The sequence below is a fragment of the Oncorhynchus nerka genome, linkage group LG4, assembly GCF_034236695.1.
Source record: "Oncorhynchus nerka isolate Pitt River linkage group LG4, Oner_Uvic_2.0, whole genome shotgun sequence".
Classification (NCBI taxonomy): domain Eukaryota; kingdom Metazoa; phylum Chordata; class Actinopteri; order Salmoniformes; family Salmonidae; genus Oncorhynchus; species Oncorhynchus nerka.
The window spans coordinates 34,020,874-34,046,928 of record NC_088399.1 but is presented as its reverse complement, the minus strand read 5'-3'; the positions used below and the strand labels follow the sequence as shown (position 1 = coordinate 34,046,928).

Sequence of the window (26,055 nt, the reverse complement as noted above, 5' to 3'; positions counted from 1 at the left end):
TGCATACCAGCTTGCAAAGCCTTCCTCCTAACGTTTTGGTTCATAAAATCAACTTTACTGCCTGCCCTTTACCTTTAGTGAAACTGCTATTGATCAACAGTTGATCATTTGTCCTTTTATGTCAAGTCTATGACTTGTGCTACATTTACATAGTACATACAGTATGTCATGTGCCATCACAGAAGATATTGTCTGGGTCCCATCTAGTTGCCCACGCATGAACGCACGCTCTGACGTAAAACGTATCCCCACCCCCATATTTTAGTAAACCACCTTGCGTACGGAAATATGGCGGCCTCAGCGACGACTGTCCTACCGGTGTATATTGTTAAGATTTTATCGAAAGCGCAATAAATACGTTTAGAAACGAGGGAGATAGAAACGACGAGCTTGCTAGTTGCACATGTTGAGAAGGAGCTGCGAAAACGCCCAAGCAACACACTGGTTGGTTCGAGAAGTTTGGAGTATGCGCCTTGGTTAAAGTGCCTGGGTTGGGGTGCACGGGAGAGAAACTCCGCAAGACAGAAAGAGTGGACACGAAGTTTGAATAGGAATTGAATACTAAGGGTTGGGGGGACACTGGACATTTCGGCAAAACGTTAATGTTGTCAGTATTGAGTCAAACGAGACGACGAAGTACACCGTCCGAAGTTGAACTGGTTATTAGTAGGTTGACTGTTCCGATGTTAATTTCCAGGGTCTCGCGCGGTGTACCACCATCTAGCCAGTAGGCTAGCTCCATCGTTAGCTGGAGCTAGTTCGCTAGCTAGTATTCCAACAAACAAAATGTTGCACAGCCATTCTTGCATCTTCATAGCTACTAAATAACATTCAGTTGTCAGAAATGTTATTCAAATACAGAGCGTGTTTAAACCATTCACATTTGCTTTCTGGTGAAGCAAGTGCCTACCATCTGAGTAATGCCAACGTTCGTTAGCTAGCTAAGTTTCCCATGATTTTTCCTCAAACACATTTTATCCCGCGGTAGCGTCTTGACATGCATAATTGTGGCCTGAAAAACACTGCGAGATGTCCAGATGACAGCAAAATGTTAGCTGAATGTCAAATATACAATCAGTCATGACAAATCAGTGGATTGCATGGTGCTGAAAATGAATACGTTTGTTGACCAAATATGGAACGTAGGCCTACATTCTATTATTACATGCTGGATGAATGTATGCCATCATAATTAGGCCTTAGATCTTCATGAATGTGTCTTGATTGGGGCTCCTCCAGTATCCTCCTATGTGACTGCCTGTGTCTTAAATAAAAGACAAGTGCCATAAGAGACCAGATCTCATCTGACAGTAAGACTCTACCAAAAGCAGTCAATGCATGATCAAGAGGGTGGAATCAGTGAGAAGGACTTGCAGGTCTATTTGCCGTTGCATTGACCTCCATCAAAAACCACTGGATTTGTGTCAGCGGTGGGATGCAGAAGTGAACATCTGGAGAGGCCAAACTGACTGAGGGAAATCACACCACGGAGTTGGTCCCTGCTCTCCATCCCCTACCCACCAGGTGCCCCGGACCCAGGCACTGAGAGAGCCCAGTTTGGAGACCCGGCTGCGGCCTGGCACCCTGCCCTTATGGGGCAGCAGCCGGGGAAGTTTGTTGGGGACCAGAGGAGACCGAGTCTGCCGGCGCTGCACTTCATCAAGGGTGGGAAGAGAGAGTCATCACGACATGGGGCCCATCACTGTAACGTCTTCGCTGTGCATGGTAAGAACACACCGTTTCTGTACAATAACATCAGACTGAAGACGGCAAGGCCGTGCGGTCGAGTCCGTTTCTGCAGAAACATGGACCCTTAACAACATGATGAAACTTTGTTGCTCTTTGCTAAAACAAGCAAGGTGTAATAGATGACCAGCACACATAGAAAGGTGCAGCAGCAGCACACATAAATATAATCTATGGCAGCACATGCAGTCAGGAGTGGAAGAGAGGAACAAATATGTGTCAAAAATAATTATACTGAACAAAAATATAAACTCAACATGTAACCATTTCAATTGAAGTTTTCATGTTTTTCAATCAACTAACAAATCCCATTCACAGATGTGGCAGACATAAATAATATAATAAAACAAAACAAACCACACATTTGCAGCAGCACTATCTGTGATCGTGTTAGCTATTTTATTAGCTGAGACAATGAGCAAAGAATTCGTTTTTTACAGCACCTTACACAACATGTATATACACTCATCTCCCAAATCACCCCATTCACTCTGTCCAATTTGAAATATAGTTGAGTAGTGGAGACCAGACTCTATCAAACCTGGGCTGTCTCTTGCGGAGGTCATAAGTGAGCTTTTCAAGAGGAAGGAAGTCAACAATCTGGTCAATCTACATTTTAAATGTAGGAGAGGAATTAGATGCCCACAGTAGGTGACTACATTTTTTTAGAAAAGTATGTGATAGTCATAAACACATTTTCTCTGTCTGGATCAAGAACAAAGTCCCGCTGGGCATTAAGAAGATTGCCAAAATCTGACAATCTCTCTACAACTCCCAGAATACATGCATATAGGTTCCACTTTCAGAGGTAGAAATGTCTGTATTCATTCTAAGTAGTCTCACTGTGGTGTAATAAAATGTGTAAAAAAATATATTTAGATTGTTTATTTTTTACATTAGTAGAGGAGCAGTATACCCTGTTGCAAACATCCGCCCATAACTCATCACTGATAGCCAGACAGGTTCTTTTCCCAGATTTCTTTTGAAGGAGTGAAGGAGCCCACATTCTCACAAAGGATTCAAGATATAGGATATTTTGCCTTTGATGGATTGTGCTGTAGCAAGAAGGTTCTCAACTTCATTCAGCTGAGCTCTTAAACCTCCCCTTGGAAGTGAATGAGGAAATTACGTGTCTAATTTAAAGATCTGGAAAAAAAGAAAATAGATTTTTTTGAATTCACGGCAGCGCACTTGAAAGGATTTCAGTGTAGTTGTGTTCTGATGAAACAGGTCTGAAAAGGTATGCCGGAGATTAAAGTTGGCATTACTCAAGGCTTTTGGCAAGTCTGGGTTGCATACTATAGGCGAGTGAGAGCATATCTGAGAGGAAATGCCAAGGTATTTCTTACAGTCCTTCCATCCTAGTAGAGTGCTGTAAATCACAAAGGTTTTGGCAATGTTGCCCACTTCACTAAAGTTATTAATGAATACAATTGAGTTTAGGGGCAATGAAACATAGGATTGGGCCTCTATCTGAATCCACATTGAGTCTTGTCCGTTTGTGATTCATGTTTGCATGTTGCGGATTTGGGCAGACCAGCAGTACAATTGAAGGCAGGGAAGGGCAAGACTCTCCTTAGATTCAGGTTTCGAAAGAGTGGAGAACTTGATCCTAGGTGTTTTTTTTGCCCCATTTATACATTTGGTGATGCTTTGGTTGGTAGTTTTGAAAAAAAGAAACTGGGAGATGGCATGGGAGCATCTGAAATAAATAGTTCAATCTAGGGAGGATGTTCATATGGATAACATTGATTCTTCCGACTAGTTTGTGTTACAAAGATTCCACTGTATTGAAACCTCTGTCTTCCATTGGAACAGGCAGAGTGTTTTCATTTATTTATCTGTTAATTTACCAGGTAAGTTGACTGAGAACACGTTCTCATTTATAGCAACAACCTGGGGAATAGTTGCAGGGGAGAGGAGGGGGATGAATGTGCCAATTGTAAGCTGGGGATGATCAGGTAGCCATGATGGTTTGATGGCCAGATTGGGAATTTAGCCAGCACACCGGGGTTAACGCCCCTACTCTTACGATAAGTGCCTTGGGATCTTTAATGACCTCAGAGAGTCAGGACACCCATTTAACATCCACCCGAAAGACAGCACCCTACACAGGGCAGTGTACCCAATCACTGCCCTGGGGCATTGGGATATTATTTAGCTCAGGGGAAAGAGTGCCTCCTACTAGCCCTCCAACACCACTGGTTTCCCATCCAGGGACTGACCAGGACCAACTCTGCTTAGCTTCAGAAGAAAGTCAGCAGTGGTATGTAGGGTGGTATGCTGGTGAGTGTAAGATTGAGAGGGTAAACAATGGATTTGTTAACATGTATCTTATATCCTGAAAACCTGCCGTACTGAGCAATTGTCTAAAATGAGAGGGAGGGATATCTCAGGGTTGGATATGAAGAGCAAGATGACATCCACATAGAGCAAAATATTTTGCTGAAGGCCGCCTGCAGAAACACCCATAATACTTGGAGTGCTCCGTATCAACTCTGCCAAAGGCTCCACCCCCAACAAATAGAGAAAGGGGGACAGCGAGCATCCTTGTCTTGTGCCACGTCCCAAAGGGAATCTGTCAGAATTCAAATAAAATTTGATTTGTCACGTACGCTGAATACAGCAGGTATTCCTTACTGTGAAATGCTTACTACAAGCCCTAACCAACATTGCAGTTCAAGAAATACTTACTAAATAAACTAACGTAAAAAAAAAAAAAATCAAAAAGTAAGAAGAAAATTACATAAAAATAACAAGGCTATATACAGGGGGTACTGGTTAGAGGTCGACCGATTATGATTTTTCAACGCCGATACCGATTTATTGGAGGACCAAAAAAGCCGGTAACGATTAACTAATTGATACTACCCATCCCGCATGCGGGAGCGTAATCATATCCTCAAACTAATTAGCATAACGCAGCTGACATACATTTTCCTAGAAAATGTTCTAATTCATGAAAATCACAAATGAAATATATTGAGACGCAGCTTAGCCTTTTGTTAATCACACTGTCATCTCAGATTTTCAAAATATGCTTTACAGCCAACGCTAGACAAGCATTTGTGTAAGTTTATCATGGAATAATGCTATGCTAGGCTCTGCTACCAGCAGGCAACATTTTCACGAAAATAAGAAAAGCAATCAAATTAAATAATTTACCTTTGAAGAACTTCGGATGTTTTCACTCAGGAGACTCCCAGTTAGATAGCAAATGTTCCTTTTTTCCAAAAAGATTATTTTTGTTGGCGAAATAGCTCCGTTTGTTCTTCACGTTTGGCTGAGAAATCGACTGGAAAATGCAGTCACTACAACGCCAAACTTTTTTCCAAATTATCTCCATAATATCGACAGAAACATGGCAAACGTTGTTTAGAATCAATCCTCAAGGTGTTTTTCACATATCTATTCAATAAAATATCCACCGGGACAATTGGTTTTTCATAAGAAGCGATTGGAAAAATGGCTACTTGTGTACTTTACGCAAGATTTTCTGCGGGAGCCATCATGTGACCACTTGCTAAATGTGGTCCCTCACGGCTATTCTTCAACATAAATGCGTAAAAAGACGTCACAATGCTGTATAGACACCTTGGAGAATACATAGAAAGCGTAAGCTCATTCATAGCTCATTCACAGCCATATAAGGAGTCATTGGCATGCAGGGCTTTCAAAAAATGGGGCACTTCCTGGTTGGATTTTTATCTGGGTTTCACCTGTAACATCAGTTCTGTTGCACTCGCAGACAATATCTTTGCAGTTTTGGAAACGTCAGAGTGTTTTCTACCCAAAGCTGTCAATTATATGCATAGTCGAGCATCTTGTCGTGACAAAATATTCAGTTTAAAACGGGAACGTTTTTTATCCAAAAATGAAAATACTGCCCCCTAGTTATAAAAGGTTAATCGGCCGATTTAAATAAAATAAAAAATGTATTTGTAATAATGACAATTACAACAATACTGAATTAACACTTATTTTAACTTAATATAATACATCAATAAAATCAATTTAGCCTCAAGTAGATAATGAAACATGTTCAATTTGGTTTAAATAATGCAAAAACAAAGTGTTGGAGAAGAATGTAAAAGTGCAATATGTGCTATGTAAGAAAGCTAACGTTTCAGTTCCTTGCTCAGAACATGAGAACATATGAAAGGTGGTGGTTCCTTTTAACATGAATCTTCAATATTCCCAGGTAAGAAGTTTTAGGTTGTAGTTATTATAGGAATTTTTCCCTCTATACCATTTGTATTTCATTAACCTTTGACTATTGGATGTTCTTATAGGCACTTTAGTATTTTTTTTATTTTTTATTTTTTATTTCACCTTTATTTAACCAGGTAGGCTAGTTGAGAACAAGTTCTCATTTGCAACTGCGACCTGGCCAAGATAAAGCATAGCAGTGTGAACAGACAACACAGAGTTACACATGGAGTAAACAATTAACAAGTCAATAACACAGTAGAAAAAAAATGGGCAGTCTATATACAATGTGTGCAAAAGGCATGAGGAGGTAGGCGAATAATACAATTTTGCAGATTAACACTGGGGTGATAAATGATCAGATGGTCATGTACAGGTAGAGATATTGGTGTGCAAAAGAGCAGAAAAGTAAATAAATAAATAAAAAAAACAGTATAAAAACAGTATGGGAATGAGGTAGGTGAAAATGGGTGGGCTATTTACCAATAGACTATGTACAGCTGCAGCGATCGGTTAGCTGCTCGGATAGCTGATGTTTGAAGTTGGTGAGGGAGATAAAAGTCTCCAACACCCCGGCAGTCCTACAATCTAAGCTAGATGCCCTCAATCTCACACAAATCATCAAGGAACCCACCAGGTACAACCCTAAATCTGTAAACAAGGGCACCCTCATAGACGTCATCCTGACCAACTGGCCCTCCAAATACACCTCCTCTGTCTTCAACCAGGATCTCAGCGATCACTGCCTCATTGCCTGTATCCGCTACGGAGCCGCAGTCAAACGACCACCCCTCATCACTGTCAAACGCTCCCTAAAACACTTCTGTGAGCAGGCCTTTCTAATCGACCTGGCCCGGGTATCCTGGAAGGACATTGACCTCATCCCGTCAGTTAAGGATGCCTGGTCATTCTTTAAAAGTAACTTCCTCACCATTTTAGATAAGCATGCTCCGTTCAAAAAATGCAGAACCAAGAACAGATACAGCCCTTGGTTCACTCCAGACCTGACTGCCCTCGACCAGCACAAAAACATCCTGTGGCGGACTGCAATAGCATCGAATAGCCCCGTGATATGCAACTGTTCAGGGAAGTCAGGAACCAATACACGCAGTCAGTCAGGAAAGCTAAGGCCAGCTTCTTCAGGCAGAAGTTTGCATCCTGTAGCTCCAACTCCAAAAAGTTCTGGGACACTGTGAAGTCCATGGAGAACAAGAGCACCTCCTCCCAGCTGCCCACTGCACTGAGGCTAGGTAACACGGTCTCCACCGATAAATCCACGATTATCGAAAGCTTCAATAAGTACTTCTCAACGGCTGGCCATGCCTTCCGCCTGGCTACTCCAACCTCGGCCAACAGCTCCGCCCCCCCGCAGCTCCTCGCCCAAGCCTCTCCAGGTTCTCCTTTACCCAAATCCAGATAGCAGATGTTCTGAAAGAGCTGCAAAACCTAGACCCGTACAAATCAGCTGGGCTTGACAATCTGGACCCTCTATTTCTGAAACTATCTGCCGCCATTGTCGCAACCCCTATTACCAGCCTGTTCAACCTCTCTTTCATATCGTCTGAGATCTCCAAGGATTGAAAGCTGCCGCAGTCATCCCCCTCTTCAAAGGGGGAGACACCCTGGACCCAAACTGCTATAGACCTATATCCATCCTGCCCTGCCTATCTAAGGTCTTCGAAAGCCAAGTCAACAAACAGGTCACTGACCATCTCGAATCCCACCGTACCTTCTCCGCTGTGCAATCTGGTTTCCGAGCCGGTCACGGGTGCACCTCAGCCACGCTCAAGGTACTAAACGATATCATTACCGCCATCGATAAAAGACAGTACTGTGCAGCCGTCTTCATCGACCTCGCCAAGGCTTTCGACTCTGTCAATCACCATATTCTTATCGGCAGACTCAATAGCCTCGGTTTCTCGGATGACTGCCTTGCCTGGTTCACCAATTACTTTGCAGACAGAGTTCAGTGTGTCAAATCGGAGGGCATGCTGTCCGGTCCTCTGGCAGTCTCTATGGGGGTGCCACAGGGTTCAATTCTCGGGCCGACTCTTTTCTCTGTATATATCAATGATGTTGCTCTTGCTGCGGGCTATTCCCTGATCCACCTCTACGCAGACGACACCATTCTATATACTTTCGGCCCGTCATTGGACACTGTGCTATCTAACCTCCAAACGAGCTTCAATGCCAAACAGCACTCCTTCCGTGGCCTCCAACTGCTCTTAAACGCGAGTAAAACCAAATGCATGCTTTTCAACCGATCGCTGCCTGCACCCGCATGCCCGACTAGCATCACCACCCTGGATGGTTCCGACCTTGAATATGTGGACTGTAAACTCTCCTTCCAGACTCATATCAAACATCTCCAATCGAAAATCAAATCTAGAGTCGGCTTTCTATTCCGCAACAAAGCCTCCTTCACTCACGCTGCCAAACTTACCCTAGTAAAACTGACTATCCTACCGATCCTCGACTTCGGCGATGTCATCTACAAAATAGCTTCCAACACTCTACTCAGCAAACTGGATGCAGTTTATCACAGTGCCATCTGTTTAGTCACTAAAGCACCTTATACCACCCACCACTGTGACCTGTATGCTCTAGTTGGCTGGCCCTCGCTACATATTCGTCGCCAGACCCACTGGCTCCAGGTCATCTACAAGTCCATGCTAGGTAAAGCTCCGCCTTACCTCAGTTCACTGGTCACGATGGCAACACCCAACCGTAGCACGCGCTCCAATAGGTGTATCTCACTGATCATCCCTAAAGCCAACACCTCATTTGGCCGCCTTTCGTTCCAGTTCTCTGCTGCCTGTGACTGGAACGAATTGCAAAAATTGCTGAAGTTGGAGACTTTTATCTCCCTCACCAACTTCAAACATCTGCTATCTGAGCACCTATATCGCTGCAGCTGTACATAGTCTATCGGTAAATAGCCCACCCATTTTTACCTACCTCATCCCCATACTGTTTCTATTTATTCACTTTTCTGCTCTTTTGCACACCAATATCTCTACCTGTACATGACCATCTGATCATTTATCACTCCAGTGTTAATCTGCAAAATTGTAATTATTCGCCTACCTCCTCATGCCTTTTGCACACAATGTATATAGACTCTATTTTTTTTCTACTGTGTTATTGACTTGTTAATTGTTTACTCCATGTGTAACTCTGTGTTGTCTGTTCACACTGCTATGCTTTATCTTGGCCAGGTTGCAGTTGCAAATGAGAACTTGTTCTCAACTAGCCTACCTGGTTAAATAAAGGTGGGAAAAAAAATGCATAGTCGAGCATCTTTTCGTTGCAAAATATCTTGTTTAAAACGGGAACGTTTTTCATACAAAAATTAAAATAGCGCCCCCTATATCCAAGAAGTTAACTAGTGATTATGATTGATTGTTTTTTATAAGATAAGTTTAATGCTAGCTAGCAACTTACCTTGGCTTACTGCATTCGCGTAACAGGCAGTCTCCTTGTGGAGTGCAACGAGAGAGAGGCAGGTCGTTATTGTGTTGGACTAGATAACTACGGTTGCAAGATTGGATCCCCCGAGCTGACAAGGTGAAAATCTGTCTTTCTGCCCCTGAACGAGGCAGTTAACCCACCGTTCATAGGCCGTCATTGAAAGTAAGAATGTGTTCTTAACTGACTTGCCTAGTTAAATAAAGATTAAATAAAGGTGTAAAAAAAAAAAATCTGCAAATCGGCGGCCAAAAATCCCGATTTCCGATTGTTATGAAAACTTGAAATCGGCCCTAATTAATCGGCCATTCCGATCAATCGGTCGACCTCTAGTACTGGTACATTCAGACCGTTAGTCGTCACCATGGCATTTGGATGAGAATATAGGGACTTAATCCATTTAATAAAGTTTGGGCCCATATTGAACTTTTCTACGATTGAGAACAGAAAGCTCCACTCCATCCTGTCAAACGCCTTCTCAGCATCCAGTGAAGCCAGCAGGACATGGGTCTTCTGTGCGTTTACTTGATCTATAATATCAAAAAGACTACGAATCTTATCAGAAGAGTACCTGTCTCTAATAAATCCAGTTTGGTCCGCATTTATTATTTTGGGAAAAGGAGTGTTTACCAAATTGCTCGCAAAAATACTTATTATTTATTAATAATTATTTTATAGTCGAAATCCAACAAGCTTATGGGCCGGAAGGATGAGCAGGATAGAGGGTCATTGTCTTTTTTGACCAACACTAATGCCGGCTGTGTACATACTCTGGGAGAGCTCAGTTTTTGCAAAAATCATCCAGCATTGGCATGAAAATAGGCCAAAAAGCTTTGTAGAACTCACCGAGTAATCTGTCTGGGCCTGGAGACTTGTTAGGTGCATGGAGATAATTGCTTCTAGGACCTCCTCAGGAGTGGAGGAGGAGTTGAGATCTTATTGGTCGGTCTCTGATAGTTTTGGTAGTGAGATTCCCTCTAGGAATGAATGGAGTTCTGCATCCGTATATTTTCTCTCAGAAGTAACATTTGCAGTAAATATCATGAAAAGTTAAGTTTATCTTATTTGGATCATATATGACCTCGTGCTGTTTGGATGGCCATGATTGTACGCTCTGACTGAACATTGGTAAGCAAGCAATCTGCTAGCCCTATTGCTATACTCATGGTATTTATGTTTAGTAAAGAATGTTTATTTTTATTTTTATCTCCCGGGTATAGTTCAAGTTTAGTTTGACTTTGGCTGCTTTAAGTTGACTGGATATTGTTAATGTACTTTTTCGCAGCGTTCCAGCTCCCTCTCAAGATCTAACGTGTGCTTCCATTGCTTTTTTCTTTGAGGAAGCATATGCAATTAGATTACCTCTTACTGTGGCTTTGGCAACGTCCTACATTGTGGCCGGAGAAACAGGAGAGTCATTGTTCTCGTGTGTAGTTGTCTATCCATGTAGTAACCAATGTATGGAATGCTTCATTTGATAACATGGTGTTGAATTTCCAGACTTTGACCTCGGGATGTTTTTACAGAGGTCAATGCAGAGACAGACAAAGGTCTGAAAGTGCTATGGGTCTGATTGTAGAAGTGGCAGAATTTATGAAAAACTTGGGGATAAAAGTGTAATCTATACGAGAGTAGGTGTTATGGACATTGGAGTAGTATGTATAGTCCATAGATTAGCTATTAGTCGCTCTACAGATATCTATCAGTCCCATCTCTTTAGTAAGTGAGTTCAACATCTTTGCCGATCTAGGGTTTATGGTGGGGATTTGAGATGATTTGTCCAGAGTTGAGGGTACAATAAACATTTCCAGCCAGGACTCCAAAGGAAACACAATGCTCATTGAACAGGGTTCTCATTTTCAAAATGTGTATTTATTTATTTCACCTTGTCACGGCTGGCTGAAGGACTGGACCAAGGTGCAGCATGGTATGCGTACATTTTCTCTTTAATTAAAAAATGACGCCGACAAAACGAAGAACAAAAACCAAACCGTGAAGCTTTGGGCTATGTGCCTTGAACAAAGTTAACTTCCCACAAAACAGGTGGGGGAAAAGGGTACCTAAGTATGGTTCTCAATCAGAGACAACGATAGCCTCTGATTGAGAACCACACCCGGCCAAACACATAGAAATAGAAAATCGCAGAACACAGACTGCCCACCCAAATCACACCCTGACCAAACCAAAATAGAGACATAAAACGCTCTCTACGGTCAGGGCGTGACAGTACACCCCCAAAGGTGCGGACTCCGGCCGCAAAACCTGAACCTATAGGGGAGGGTCTGGGTGGGCATTTCTCCGCGGTGGCGGCTCTGGCGAGGGAACTTAGGTGGCGCCTCTAGAGCGGGGACGTGCTTCTACACCTGCATTGCTTGCTGTTTGGGGTTTTAGGCTGGGTTTCTGTACAGCACTTTGAGATATCAGCTGATGTACGAAGGGCTATATAAATACATTTGATTTGATTTGACCCTCGCCGCCGACCCCGGACTGGGGGTCCTTGTAGCGGGCCTCGGGCAGGAGGGAGACTGGCAGCTCCGGACAGGAGGGAGACTCTGGCAGCTCCGGACAGGAGGGAGACTCTGGCAGCTCCGGACAGGAGGGAGACTCTGACAGCTCCGGACAGGAGGGAGACTCTGGCAGCTCCGGACAGGAGGGAGACTCTGGCAGCACCGGACAGGAGGGAGACTCTGGCAGCTCCGGACAGGTGGCAAGCACAGGACTCACACAGGAGACTTGGCTCTGGGAGCAGGCACAGGACTCACCGGGTTGGGGAGACATCCAGGAGGCCTCCTCCTTGGCCGAGGCACCAGATACACTGGGCCGTGGAGGCGCACTGGTGGTCTCGAGCGCAGAGCTGGCCCCACCGGTTCTGGTTGGATGCCAGCTTCCACCCGGCTAATGCGGGACCCTGGCACCGAGCACACCGGCCTGTGAATGCTCCGCCTCGACACCGTGAGCATTACCCCATAGCACGGGGCCTGACCAGTCCCATGCTCTCCATGGTAAGCACGGGGAGTTGGCTCAGGTCTGCTTCCTGACTCTGCCACACTCCCCGTGTGCCCCCCCAATTTTTGGGGGCTGCCTCTCGGGCTTCCTTGCCAGCCGTGTTCCCACATACCGCTGGTTCCTTTCTCCGGCTGCCTCTGCTCTCCTAGCTGCCTCCACCTGTTCCCATGGAAGGCGATCCCTACCCGCCAGGATCTCCTCCCATGTGTAGACTCCCTTGCCATCCAGAACGTCCTCCCATGTCCAGGAGTCCACCTTACCATGCTGCTTGGTCCGTTGGTGGTGGGAAGTTCTGTCATGGCTGGCTGAAGGACTGGACCAAAGTGCAGCATGGTAAGCGTACATTTTCTCTTTATTAAAAAATGACACCGACAAAACGAAGAACAAAATCCAAACCGTGAAGCTTTGGGCTATGTGCCCTGAACAAAGACAAAGTTAACTTCCCACAAAACAGGTGGGGGAAAAGGGTACCTAAGTATGGTTCTCAATCAGAGACAACGATAGACAGCTGCCTCCGATTGAGAACCACACCTGGTCAAACACATAGAAATAGAAAATCATAGAACATAGACTGCCCACCCAAATCACACCCTGACCAAACCAAAATAGAGACATAAAATGCTCTCTACGGTCAGGGTGTGACACACCTTTATTTAACCAGGTAGGCCAGTTGAGAGTAAGTTCTCATTTACAACTGCGACCTGGCCAAGATCAAGCAAAGCAGTGCGACAAAAACAACAACACAAGAGTTACACATAAACAAACGTACAGTCAATAACACAATAGAAAAATCTATGTACATTGTGTGCAAATGTAGAAGAGTAGGGAGGTAAGGCAATAAATAGGCCATAGAGGCAAAAATAATTACAATTTAGCATTAACACTGGAGTGATCGATGTGCAGATGATGTGCAAGTAGAAATACTGGGGTGCAAAAAAACAAGAGGATAAGTAACAATATGGGGATGAGGGAGTTGGGTGTGCTATTTACAGATTGGCTGTGTACAGGTACAGTGATCGGTAAGCTGCTCTGACAGCTGATGCTTAAAGTTAGAGAAGGAGATTTAAGTCTCCGGCTTCAGTTATTTTTGCAATTCGTTCCAGTCATTGGCGGCAGAGAACTGGAAGGAAAGGCGGCCAAAGAAGGTTTTGGCTTTGGGGATGATCAGTGAAATATACCTGCTGGAGCGAGTGCTACGGGTGGGTGTTGCTGTGGTGACCAGTGAGCTGAGATAAGGTGGGGCTTTACCTAGCATAGACTTTTATAGATGACCTGGAGCCAGTGGGTTTGGCCACGAATATGTAGTGAGGGCCAGCCAACAAGATCATACATGTCGCAGTGGTGGGTAGTATATGGGGCTTTGGTGACAAAACGGATGGCACTGTAATAGACTACATCCAGTTTGCTGAGTAGAGTGTTAGAGGCTATTTTGTCCAGGATCGGTAGGATAGTCAGTTTTACGAGGGTGTGTTTGGCAGCATTTTTATTTTATTTATTTTTTATTTTTACCTTTATTTAACCAGGCAAGTCAGTTAACCTGTTGCTTCTACTCGGGACGCTTGCGTCCCAACTAGAGCTCTGGAAATGCAAATGCGCTACGCTAAATGCTAATAGTATTAGTTAAAACTCAAAAGTTCATTAAAATACACATGCAGGGTATCGAATTAAAGCTACACTCGTTGTGAATCCAGGCAACAAGTCAGATTTTTAAAATGCTTTTCGGCGAAAGCATGAGAAGCTATTATCTGATAGCATGCAACACCCCAAAAGACCCACAGGGGACGTAAACAAAATAATTAGCATTTCGGCGTTACACAAACCGCACAATAAAATAGAAAACATTCATTACCTTTCACCATCTTCTTTGTTGGCACTCCTAGATGTCCCATAAACACTATTTGGGTCTTTATTTCGATTAAATCGGTCCATATAAAGCCTAGATATCGTTATATGTAGACTGTGTGATAAACGAAAAAAACATCGTTTCAAAACGTAACGTCATTTTTTAAAATTCAAAAAGTCGACGATAAACTTTCACAAAACACTTCGAAATACGTTTGTAATGCAACTTTAGGTATTAGTAAACGTTAATAAGCGATAAAATTCATCAGGAGGCGATGTAAAGATCATTAGCTGTCCTTTCTGGAAAAATGTCCGGCTAGAAACTCAACGAAAATATCCGGTCCTAGACCGGATTAGATACGGTGTCCTGTATGTGTTTGACCAAGAAAAAACTCGAAGGGAAATGACAAGACTCTAGACACCCTGTGGAAGCTGTAGGTACTGCAACCTCAGTCAATTAATTGTGGTTCACGTTTATCAATGGGTTCAAGTAGCGCATGGATATATTTTCCCCATTTTCAGTGATCAGTTTTTCCTGTGCTTTTCGATGTAAATGCCGTTCTGGTAAAGCCACAGCAGTGATTTAACCAGTTTTTTAAACGTCTGAGTGTTTTCTATCCACACAGACTAAGCAAATGCATATACTATATTCCTGGCATGAGTAGCAGGGCGCTGAAATGTTGCGCGATTTTTAACAGAATGTTCAAAAAAGTAGAGGGTCGACTGAAGAGGTTAAGAACACATTCTTATTTTCAATGACGGCCTGGGAACAGTGGGTTAACTGCCTGTTCAGGGGCAGAACGACAGATTTGTACCTTGTCAGCTCGGGGGTTTGAACTCGCAACCTTCCGGTTACTAGTCCAACGCTCTAACCACTAGGCTACCCTGCCGCCCCAAGCCGCATGAGTGAAGGAGTCTTTGTTGCGAAATAGGAAGTTGTTTCTAGATTTCGTTTTGGATTGGAGATGCTTAATGTGAGTCTGGAAGTATAGTTTACAGTCTATCCAGACACCTAGGTATTTGTAGTTGTTCACATATTCTAAGTCAGAACCGTCCAGAGTAGTGATGCTAGTCGGGCGGGAGGGTGCGGGCATAGCATGCACTTAGTTTTACTTGCATTTAAAAGCAGTTGGAGTCCTCGGACGGAGTTTTGTATGGCATTGAAGCTCGTTTTGGAGGTTTGTTAGCACATTGTCCAAAGAAGGGCCAGATGTATATAGAAAGGTGTCGTGAAAGCAGGAGTATCATTGTTAGGGGCGTATATGTTTAAGATAGTAATTGGTTTCCCATACAGTGACCCAGTAATCAGAATAAATCTCCCCTTCGGATCTGATATGTTTTTGTCAATTATGAATGTAACATGCTTACAGGATAAGTATGGCTGTGCATCTGCTGTTTGATTTGAAATATGAGCAATACACCTGTCCCACCCAAGCTCTGCGGAGTTTAGCATGTTCGGCATCACAGAGGTGTGTCTCTTGTAAAAGCGCAATGTCTGCTTTTTCCTTTTTGAGAACACATAGTGTCTTTTTCAGTTTTATTGCATGACCTAGCCCATGGCAGTTCCATGTCAGTAGATGGAAGGTACTAGTTAACGTCATGGAACAGTAATGGAACTCTAGTGCAAGTCATCCCTGGGTAAAGGTAGATGATAGTTACAGCTGCGATCACATAAAAGAAACCGTGTACATAACATAACCATGTCTGAACACCCCATGTGATTTTCCAAACAACTCAACATATCCTGTTGGACCTGTTAACCCCACGCTCAGTAACAGTTCGCAATGCACAACGTCTCCCGAGAGAGAGTGAGAAAAATGCCTCATCCTCTCTGACCAGCGTTAAGTGACATTGTAGCCCCCGTCCAGACCACATTAAAAAAGAGAGGAAGTAAATAAAATCAATAGCCAGCCTACAAATACATCCCCCAAAGAACATAGGCCTAATCGTTTGGACTAAATAAAACAGAAAATCCCTGAGAGAGATCTATTGGATAAGTTGTTTGTTATAATAAATAAATGAAATATAGAAAAATATAGAAATATATCAATAGGATAAGGCTGTCATAACCATAGGAATAAAATTGACACACTGAGCCTCTCCTTAGGTCTGTAGATGTGAAAATGATAAATACAAATAAAAAGGTAGGCTATAGGCCTAATATAAATTGACAGTATCTGACCACTGTCTGCCAATTTAGTCTCAATGTTCTACAGACAAGATAACAGGCTGTAAATGGTTAATTTTCTCACTTGATATTAAAGGGGATATAAAAGTAGGGTATAATGTTAGGCCCTATAGCCTAAACTAGGCCTACTATCTCTCTCTGTTAAAATAAGATATGAATAAAATGGACATCTATAATGACATTTAGCGGGCAGGTGGGTCATTGGATGGTGGCTATGTGCTGTCTTACCTTCATTAGTAACAGTAATCACTTAGTCATTGGTCCATTTCTCAGTGGCCAGGATTGTCCTTCAAAAAACGTTTTGCTTCTTCGGGAGTTTTGAAGTGTCACAGGGCTCCTTGGTGAAGAATCCTGAGCTCGTTTGGGTATTTGAGTCCCCTGAAGGTGCCTCGGTCAATAAAGTATTTTCTCATCTCGTCACCTCACCGCTGTCAGCGTATTCTAGCTGACCGGTCCTGGTGTAAAGGCGCTAGCTTTTTCTGAAGCTTGCTGTTTCTTGGAGGCTTTTTCCACGGCTATTGCTCGACTAAGCTAATGGGGTTTAACTTGAAGTGGAGGTAAGATAAAATTGTCAGAGACTCAAGTCATAGACTGTTTTCTCTGCTACCGCACGGCAAACGGTATCGGAGAACCAAGTCTAGGACCAAAAGGCTCCTTAACAGCTTCTACCTCCCAGCCATAAGACTGTTGAACAATTCATCAAATGGCCACCAGACTATAACATTGACCCCCCCCCCCCCCCCCATTTGTTTTTTACAATGCTGCTACTCACTGTTTATTATCTATGCATAGTCACTTCACTCCTACCTACATGTACAAATTACCTCAACTAACCTGTACCCCGCACACTGATTCTGTACCGGTACGCCCTGTATATAGCCTCATTATTGTGTTATTATTTACTTTAGTTTATTTGGCAAATATTTTCTTAACCAACAGTGTAGTTCAAGAAGAGTTAAGGGCTTGTAAGCAAGCATTTCATGGTAAGGTCTACACTTGTTGTATTCCGCGCATGTTACAAATAAAGTTTGATTTGATTTGAGATTTAAGAATTTGAAATTACTTATGCGGAGCTCTCAGTTCATGCGGTCATCTCGTTCAAGGGTCACGTGATCCCCAACATGCAACAATTTTAACAATTTTGTTGAGTTAAAGTTCATATAAGGAAATCAGTCAAGGGAGCATGCAAATCCAGTTATTGTAGTTGAAGAGGAAGTTACTGCAAGGCCGTGTGCAGTATTGACATGATCACAACTGTTTTACAACAATTTAACCAGTATTTGACTAGGCAGGTGTTATCTGACTTGTCTACTGAGATACAGTGCATTCGGAAAGTATTCAGACCCCTTGACTTTTTCCACATTTTGTTACGTTACAGCCTTGTTCTAGAATGGATTAAATAAATTAAAATCCTCAGCAATCTACACACAATACCCCGTAATGACAAAGCGAAAACAGGTTTTTAGAAATGTTTGCAAATGTATAACTTATAATAAACAGATATACCTTATTTACTTAATTATTCAGACCCTTTGCTATGAGATTTGAAATTGAGCTCGGGGGCATTCCTGTTTCCATTGATCATCCTTGATCTTTCTACAACTTGATTGAAGTCCGTAATTTTAAATTGATTGGACATGATTTGAAAGGCACACACCTGTCTATATAAGGTCCCACAGTTGACAGTGCATGTCAGAGCAAAAACCAAGCCATGGGGTCGAAGGAATTATGTGTAGAGCTCAGATACAGGATTATGTCGAGGCACAGATCTGGGGAAGGGTACCAAAAAATGTCTGCAGCATTGAAGGTCCCCAAGTACACAGTGGCCTCCATCATTCTTAAATAATGGAAGAAGTTTGGAACTACCAAGACTCTTCCTAGAGCTTGCAAAGTGGCCAAACTGAGCAAACGGGAGAAGGGCTTGGTCAGGGAGGTGACCAAGAACCCAATGGTCACTCAGACAGAGCTCAAGAGATCCTCTGTGGAGATGGGAGAACCTTCCAGAAGGTCAACCATCTCTGCAGCACTCCACCAATCAGGCCTTTTTATGGTGGCCAGATGGGATCCACGCTTCAGTAAAAGGCACATGACAGCCCGCTTGGAGTTTGCCAAAAGGCACCTCTAGACTCTTGACTATGAGAAACAAGATTCTCTGGTCTGATGAAACCAAGATGGCATTCATGCCAAAGAGTTCTAAGTGTTACATCTGGAGGAAACCTGGCACCATCCCTACGGTGAAGCATGGTGTGGGTATGTTTTTCAGTGGCAGGGACTGGGAGACTAGTCAGGATCGAGGCAAAGCTGAACAGAGCAAAGTACAGAGATCCTTCATGAAAACCTACTCCAGAGCGCTCAGTTTCTCAGACTGGGGCGAAGGTTCACCTTCCAACAGGACAACAACCCTAAGCACACAGCCAAGACAATGCAGGAGTGGCTTCGTGATAAGTCTCTAAATGTCCTTGAGTGGCCCAATCAAACATATCTGGAGAGACCTGAAAATAGCTGTGCAGCATTGCTCCCCATCCAATCTGACAGAGCTTAAGAGGATCTGCAGAGAAGAATGGGAGAAACTTCCAAAATACAGGTGTGCCAGGCTTGCAGCGTCATACCAAAGAAAACACAATGCTGTAATCACTGCCAAAGGTGTTTTAACAAAGTACTTAGTTAAGGGTTTGAATATTTATGTTAATGTAATATTTCATTTTTGTATTTTTAGAAATTGGAAAACATTTCTAACCTGTTTTTGCTTCGTCATTATGCGGTATTTTGTGTAGATTGAGGAAAAATAACAATTTAATAAATTTTAGGATAAGGCTGTAACGTAACAAAATGTGGAAAAAGTCAAGCGGTCTGAATACTTTCCAAAGGCACTGTACAGGATTGTTTCCTTTCAATTGAAATAAATAAATCTATGGAATTCACATGACTGGGCAGGGCGCAGACATGGGTGGGCCTGGGAGGGCATAGGCCCACCCACCGGGGAGCCAGTTTTACCCCACAAAAGGTCTTTATTACATACAGAATTACCACTCAATTTCATCAGCTGTCTGGGTGGCTGGTCTCAGACGATCCCGCAGGTGAAGAAGCTGGATGTTAAGGTCCTGGGCTGGCATGGTTACGCGTGGTCTGTGGTTATGAGGTAGGTTGGACGTACTGCCAAATTCTCTAAAACTACTTTGGAGGCGGCTTATGGTAGAGAAATGAACGTTAAATTCTTCGGCAACAGTTCCGGTAGACATTCCTGCCAATTGCACACTCCCTCAAGACTTGAGGCATCTGTGGCATTGTTGTATCACAAAACTGGACATTTTAAAGTGGCCTATTATTGTCCCCCAGCACAATGTGCACCTGTGTAATGATCATGCTGTTTAATCAGCTTGTTGATATGCCACAAATGTCAGGTGGATGGATTTATCTTGGCAAAGGAGAAATTCTCACTAACAGGGATGTAAACAAATTTGTGCACAACATTTGAGAGACATTTCTGGAATATTTTATTTCAGCTCATGGAACATGGTACCAACACTTTACATGTTGTGTTTATATTTTTGTTCAGTGTAGACATATACGTTTCATGACCATCATAGTCCTAGTAAGGATGAAGTGGGGGAGCCAGTTCAAACAAAACAATATTAAAAGGTGCTGCCAGTAAATGGAAAGGAGGGCTGGAGGGATCTGGGTCAGTGGCAGGATTGTTTCTTTTTCTTTTTTCTTCCTGCGATGAGTCGAGTAGGTTACGAGAGGATGTGAGTCATGTAGCTAGAGGAGGGAAATGTCAGCACTCAGTCACTTACATACGATGTTGTTCTGCTAGCCTACGCAAAGCTTCTCACCGGGCAGGTTTAGACCTCCACACGCAGCCAGGTAGAGAAGCAGAGAGGGGCAAGCAAAGACCTGTCCCCCCCCTGTACCACTGTGTTTGGCATCTAGAGATGGTAATTGGAGGGCGATAGTCTTTCCTACATGATTTCCTCTCGCATTTCATATAACAACAAAGGATACAAAGTGTGTGTCATTTGACCCCTGGTCATTGCTGTAGTTCCTTATCCGCTCTTGTTTTTTCTTTCAAGGGCGCTTGCACCAGGGCATGACAGCTGCCTGCTGGGATGTTTTTGCGGGGATTCAGGAAATGGAAATGCTGTGTGAATGTATCTAAAGGCAGTTGAGGAGATGCATTGTTTTCTTTCCCTTTGTCCCCTCAAAAACAAGCCTAGAACAGGAAGGAGGAAAGCAGTGTGGGTTGAGGATGGAGTTTGTAGGGCTGTGAAAGGAGTGAGGCCATTCCTCCAGATTCCTGACTTTCCAAGCTATTTCCCTCTGAAGCTGCTGGCTGCATCTTGGCCTCTTCCAGGATTCATGTAGGCTAACATATAGGAAATATACTGCCATTTTATAAGGCCTACATCCTTGGGAAAAATCGAAGGAGGCAGCCCCACTTACCTGATTTAGCCCTAAGAATTATAAGAGGTTCATTTATTTTGTCTGGTAAACAGACTCTGACATCTGCTTGGTCATATTACAATGCTCGCTTCGAGGCAAGCAACCTGCATTGTTGCTTACCTCGCAGCAAGCATAGAAGGCATTTAGCTTGTCTGGTAGGCTCGCATCACTAGGTAGCTCAGGGCTGAGTTTCCCTTGGTAATATGACCAAGAAGATGTCAGAGTCTTATGTTTTCCAGACAAAATTAATGAATGTCTTATTCTTAGGCCTAAGTCAGGTAAGTGGGGCTGCCTCGTTAGATTTTTCCAAGGATGTGGGCCTAATAAAATGGCATGAGAGCACCAGCTGTTCCGAACATCTGTGTGATCTCGCTCTCTGTAGCCGATGTGTACTCGGAGCATGGCAAGTGTCTTCACTGTCATTTTCAAACTCCCTGACCCAGTCTGTAACACCTACATGTTTCAAGCAGACCACCATAGTCCCTGTGTCCAAGAACACCAAGGAAACCTGTCTAAATGACTATAGCCCAGTAGCACTCACATCTGTAGCCATGAAATGCTTTGAAAGGCTGGTCATGGCTCACATCAACAACCGATCCACAAATGACGCAATCTCTATTGCACTCCACACTGCCCTCTCCCAAGAGAAACACCTATGTGAGAATGTTGTTTATTGACTACAGCTCAGCGTTCAACACCATAGTGCCCTCCAAGCTCAACAATAAGCTCAGGACCCTGGGACTGAGCACCTCCCACTGCTGCTTGATCCTGGACTTCCTGATGGGCCGCCCCCAGATGTTGAGGGTAGGCAACAACACAGGCCACGCTGACCCTCAACACGGGGGCTCTTCAGGAGTGCGTGCTTCGTCCCCTTCTGTACTCCCTGTTCACCAAGGTCTGCATGGCTGCATGACTCCAACACCATCATTAAGGTTGCTGATGACACGACTGTGATAGGCCTGATCACCGATGACGATGAGACAGACTATAGGGAGGAGATCAGTGACTTTCTTTCCCTTAGTGGCAGCAAGACAAAGGAGCTTATCGTGTACAACAGGAAATTGAGCACCAAGCACGCCCCTATCCATATCGACAGGGCTGTAGTGAAGCAGATCGAGAGGTGTCCGCATCACCAAGGACTTAACATTGAGTATGGCAACTTCTTGGCATCCGACCGCTAGGCGCTATAGAGGGTTCGTGCGTACGACCCAGTACATCACTGGAGCAGAGCTTCCTGCCTTCCAGGACCTCTATACCGGGCGGTTTCAGATACCAGGCAGTGTCAGATGAAGGCCCTAAATTGTCAGACTCCAGCCACACAAGTCATAGACGGTTCCCTCTGCTCCCGCACTTTAAGCGGTACCAATGCACCAAGTCTGGAACCAACAACCCTGAACAGTTCTACCCCCAAGCCATGACACTGCTAAATAGTTAACCAAATAGCTACCCGGACTAACTCGTGACGCTGCTGCTACTTCTTATCCATCCTTTTGCATAGTCACTTTACCACTACCTGTATGTACATATCTACCTCAATTACCTTATACCCTTGCACATCAACTCGGTACTGGTACCCCGTGCACATCGCAAAGTTATCGTTAGTCATTATGTATCTATTCCTTGTGTTATTCTATACTATTATTTTAAAAATGTTCTCTGCATTGTTGGGTATTAAGCATTTCACTGTTAGACTACACCTGTTGTTTCCGAAGCTTGTGACAAATCATTTTTTGTTGTTGATCATTTTGACTTTGATACCAGGGTTAGTATTACAATACTCAATACCAAAACGATACAGTGGCAAAAAATAAGGCATATTAGTCTAAAGGGGCATAATGTACCCCATAAATCTGAGAGGGCACAAAGTACGTGAGGATGGCTGGGCTGGCTGGCTGGCTGACTCTGCTTTTTCCTGAGTCAAAATCATTATGCTTAATTCCATGTCATTTAAAAAAAAAAGACAGTGTGGTGAAGAAGGTGCAACAGCGCCTCTTCAACCTCAGGAGGCTGAAGAAATTTGGCTTGGCACCTACAACCCTCCCAAACTTTTACAGATTCAGAGCATCCTGTTGGGCTGTATCACCGCTTGGTATGGCAACTGCACCGCCCGCAACCGCAAGGCTTCCCAGAGGTTGGTGCGGTCTGCCAAACGCTTCACCGGGGGCAAACTACCTGCCCTCCAGGACACCTACAACACCCGATGTCACAGGACGGCCAAAAAGATTGTTAAGAACAACAACCACCTGAGCCACTGCCTGTTCACCCGCTATCATCCAGTACAGGTGCGTCAAAGCTGGGACCGAGAGACTGAAAAACAGCTTCTATCTCAAGACCAGCAGACTGTTAAACAGCCATCACAGCCATCCAGTGAACAGGTCAGGGTTGCATAGCCGCAGGCAGAACAGCTGAAAATGGATCAGCAGCATGACCAGGTGGACTGGGGACAGCAGGGAGTCATCAGGCTAGGTAGGCCTGAGGCATGGTCCTAGGGCTCAGGTCCTCCGAGAGAAAGAAAGAAAGAGAGAATTTTATGGAACATACTTAAATTCACACAGGACACCGGATGAGACAGGAGAAATACTCCAGATATAACAGACTGACCCTAGCCCTCCGACACAAACTATTGCAGCATAAAACTGGAGGCTGAGATAGGAGGGCTCACATCAACACCATCATCCCGGAAACCCTAGACCCACAACAATTTGCATACCGCCCCAACAGATAAGAATTTGTTCTTGAATGACTTGCTTAGTTAAATAAAGGTTACATTTAAAAAATCCACAGATGATGCAATCTCAATTGCACTCCACACAAGTTCTACAGCTGCACCATCGAGAGCATCCTGACCGGTTGCATCACCACCTGGTATGGCAACTGCTCTGCCTCCGACCGTAAGGCACTACAGAGGGTACTGCGTATGGCCCAGCACATCACTGGGGCCAAGCTTCCTGCCATCCAGGACCTCTATACTAGGCGGTGTCAGGAAGGCCCAAAAATTGTCAAAGACTCACGCCACCCTAGTTTTAGACTGTTCTCTCTGCTACCGCACGGCAAGCGGTACTGGGGTGCCAAGTCTAGGTCCAAGAGACTCCTTAACAGCTTCTACCCCCAAGCCATAAAACTGCTGAACAGTTAATCAAATGGCCACCCAGACTATTTGCATTCACCCCCCCTTTGTCAATGTTGCTTTTACTCACTGTTTATTAGTCACTTCACTTCTACCTACATGTACAAGTTACCTCGACTAACCTTTACCTCCGCACATTGATTCGGTACCGGTACCCCCTATATATAGCCTCGTTATTTTTATTTGTGTTACTTTTTAAAACTTTAGTTTATTTGGTAAATATTTTCTTAACTGCGTTGTTGGTTAAGGGCTTGTAAGTAAGCATTTCACTGTATTTATTTTGATTTAATTAACCTTTTTTATGTAGGTCTTCACCTGTTGTATTCGACTCGTGACAAATACAATCTGATTTGATTAACTTAAGTGCAGCATGAGTGGGGCGCTAACATGATGCAGCCCCGACTTCCATTGCAGGCTAATATAGGGGACATCGGCTGTGCTGATAGACTTGGTCCGTGAGACACATTTGACAGAAGTACCGAGAGTAACACACATTCTAGTACCAAACCGTTATTTTCATGTTGTTGTATCGAAAAGTACCCACATTTCGGTATACCTTGCAACACTAATACTGTTGTCATTGGAATAAGTTATATTATTCCTTGTCTGGTGCTTTTTGCCCCTCCATGCATGTGGTCGGGTGATATGAGTGCTGCCATTTAGATGACTACCGTAAACCAAGAGAAGGGCAGCCGAGATCAATGAGCCAATGGGATAAACTCTCTATTTGACTTTGCTACATTATGGTTGCATGATCTAATTTTGAAGACCAGTGCTTCTGATGATGGCCAGAGCATACTTATCCAGTCTCTCAGCATGAGGGGCATTGTCAAGAAGAGTAAAGATGTTTGCCAGTTCGGAACAGTTTGTGCATACATTATGACAACATTTTGAGACATTTTGATCTTTGGCTTTTCGTTAGCACATTTTCTTCTCAAGGCAAGCCAAAGTCGGTAGCTGAAGTCTACACCCCTTTCGTCTGTGAAGGGTCAACAGTCAACTGTTTGTCATTCAGTGAGAGACAAAACGTTTTCTTGCACATTTCTTCACTTGAGAAATACTGCACCAAACATATTAGTTAGATGCAGGAGTGAAAGTAGATTTAATTGCTTCCTGATACGAGACCTCCTATGTGTGTACGCGCTTGCCCCAAAACAATGTATGGGTATTTTTATGAAAACATTTTATTTCCCCTTTATTTAACCAGGTAGGCCAGTTGAGAACAAGTTCTCATTTACAACTGCGACCTGGCCAAGATAAAGCAAAGCAGTGCGACAAAAAACAACAACACAGAGTTACACATGGGATAAACAAACATACAGTCAATAACATAATAGAAAAATCTATATACAGTGTGTGCAAATGGAGTGAAGAGGTAAGGCAATAAATAGGCCATAGTGGTCGAAGTAATTACAATTTAGCTCATTTAAAACTGGAGTGATAGATGTGCAGATGTTGATGCGCTGGACGGTCTGCCACATAGAATAGAATAGTGTAGAGCTGGGGTCGGCAAAAGGTTTGGCTTTGGGCCCAATAGTATTTTCAGCTAATAGTCGGCGGAATGGAACACAATAGTGGCCCAATTCATAATCAAATTTAAACACTTTTTTTTTAACACATCTGGTTAGTAGGCTCTATAATGAGTTCTATGTCAATAACATATCATAATATTATAAATCTGATTATGCTGGTAAAATCATCAATATCTCTATTCAATTATATATTTTTAGCAAAGTACATTTTTTGTCTACTCTAATATTGAAGGCCGCAGCTCAGCTTCGGAATGTCATAGAGACTTAATATATCCCCAATTGCATCAGTCACATCTTTTGTGGCCATTTTAAAGCTTGTTTCTAGCATAAGTCATCATGGAGTTAAGCATTGTTTTTGACCACTTTATATTATCTGGATACTTTTGTTTTATTTCAATATATAAAGCTAACAATAGGTAGCATTTTTGCCCTTGTTCCTTAAAGGGTATTTCATATCCTCACTCAATTTGAGCCCTGGTTTTAACGGAACACATCAA

The 26,055-nt window shown here is 43.5% G+C and overlaps 1 protein-coding gene across 1 annotated transcript in view; it reads left to right on the top strand.

Moving 5' to 3' along the window:
• Positions 1 to 278: 278 nt before the first annotated feature.
• LOC115122653 (tyrosine-protein kinase ABL1-like) overlaps positions 279 to 26,055 on the top strand; it is a 78,158-nt gene continuing 52,381 nt past the window's right edge. Inside the window, exon 1 of the mRNA XM_029651888.2 lies at positions 279 to 1,725. Coding sequence (XP_029507748.1) covers positions 1,593 to 1,725 — 133 coding nt within the window. The 5' untranslated portion in view covers positions 279 to 1,592. The remainder of the gene's footprint in view (positions 1,726 to 26,055) is intronic.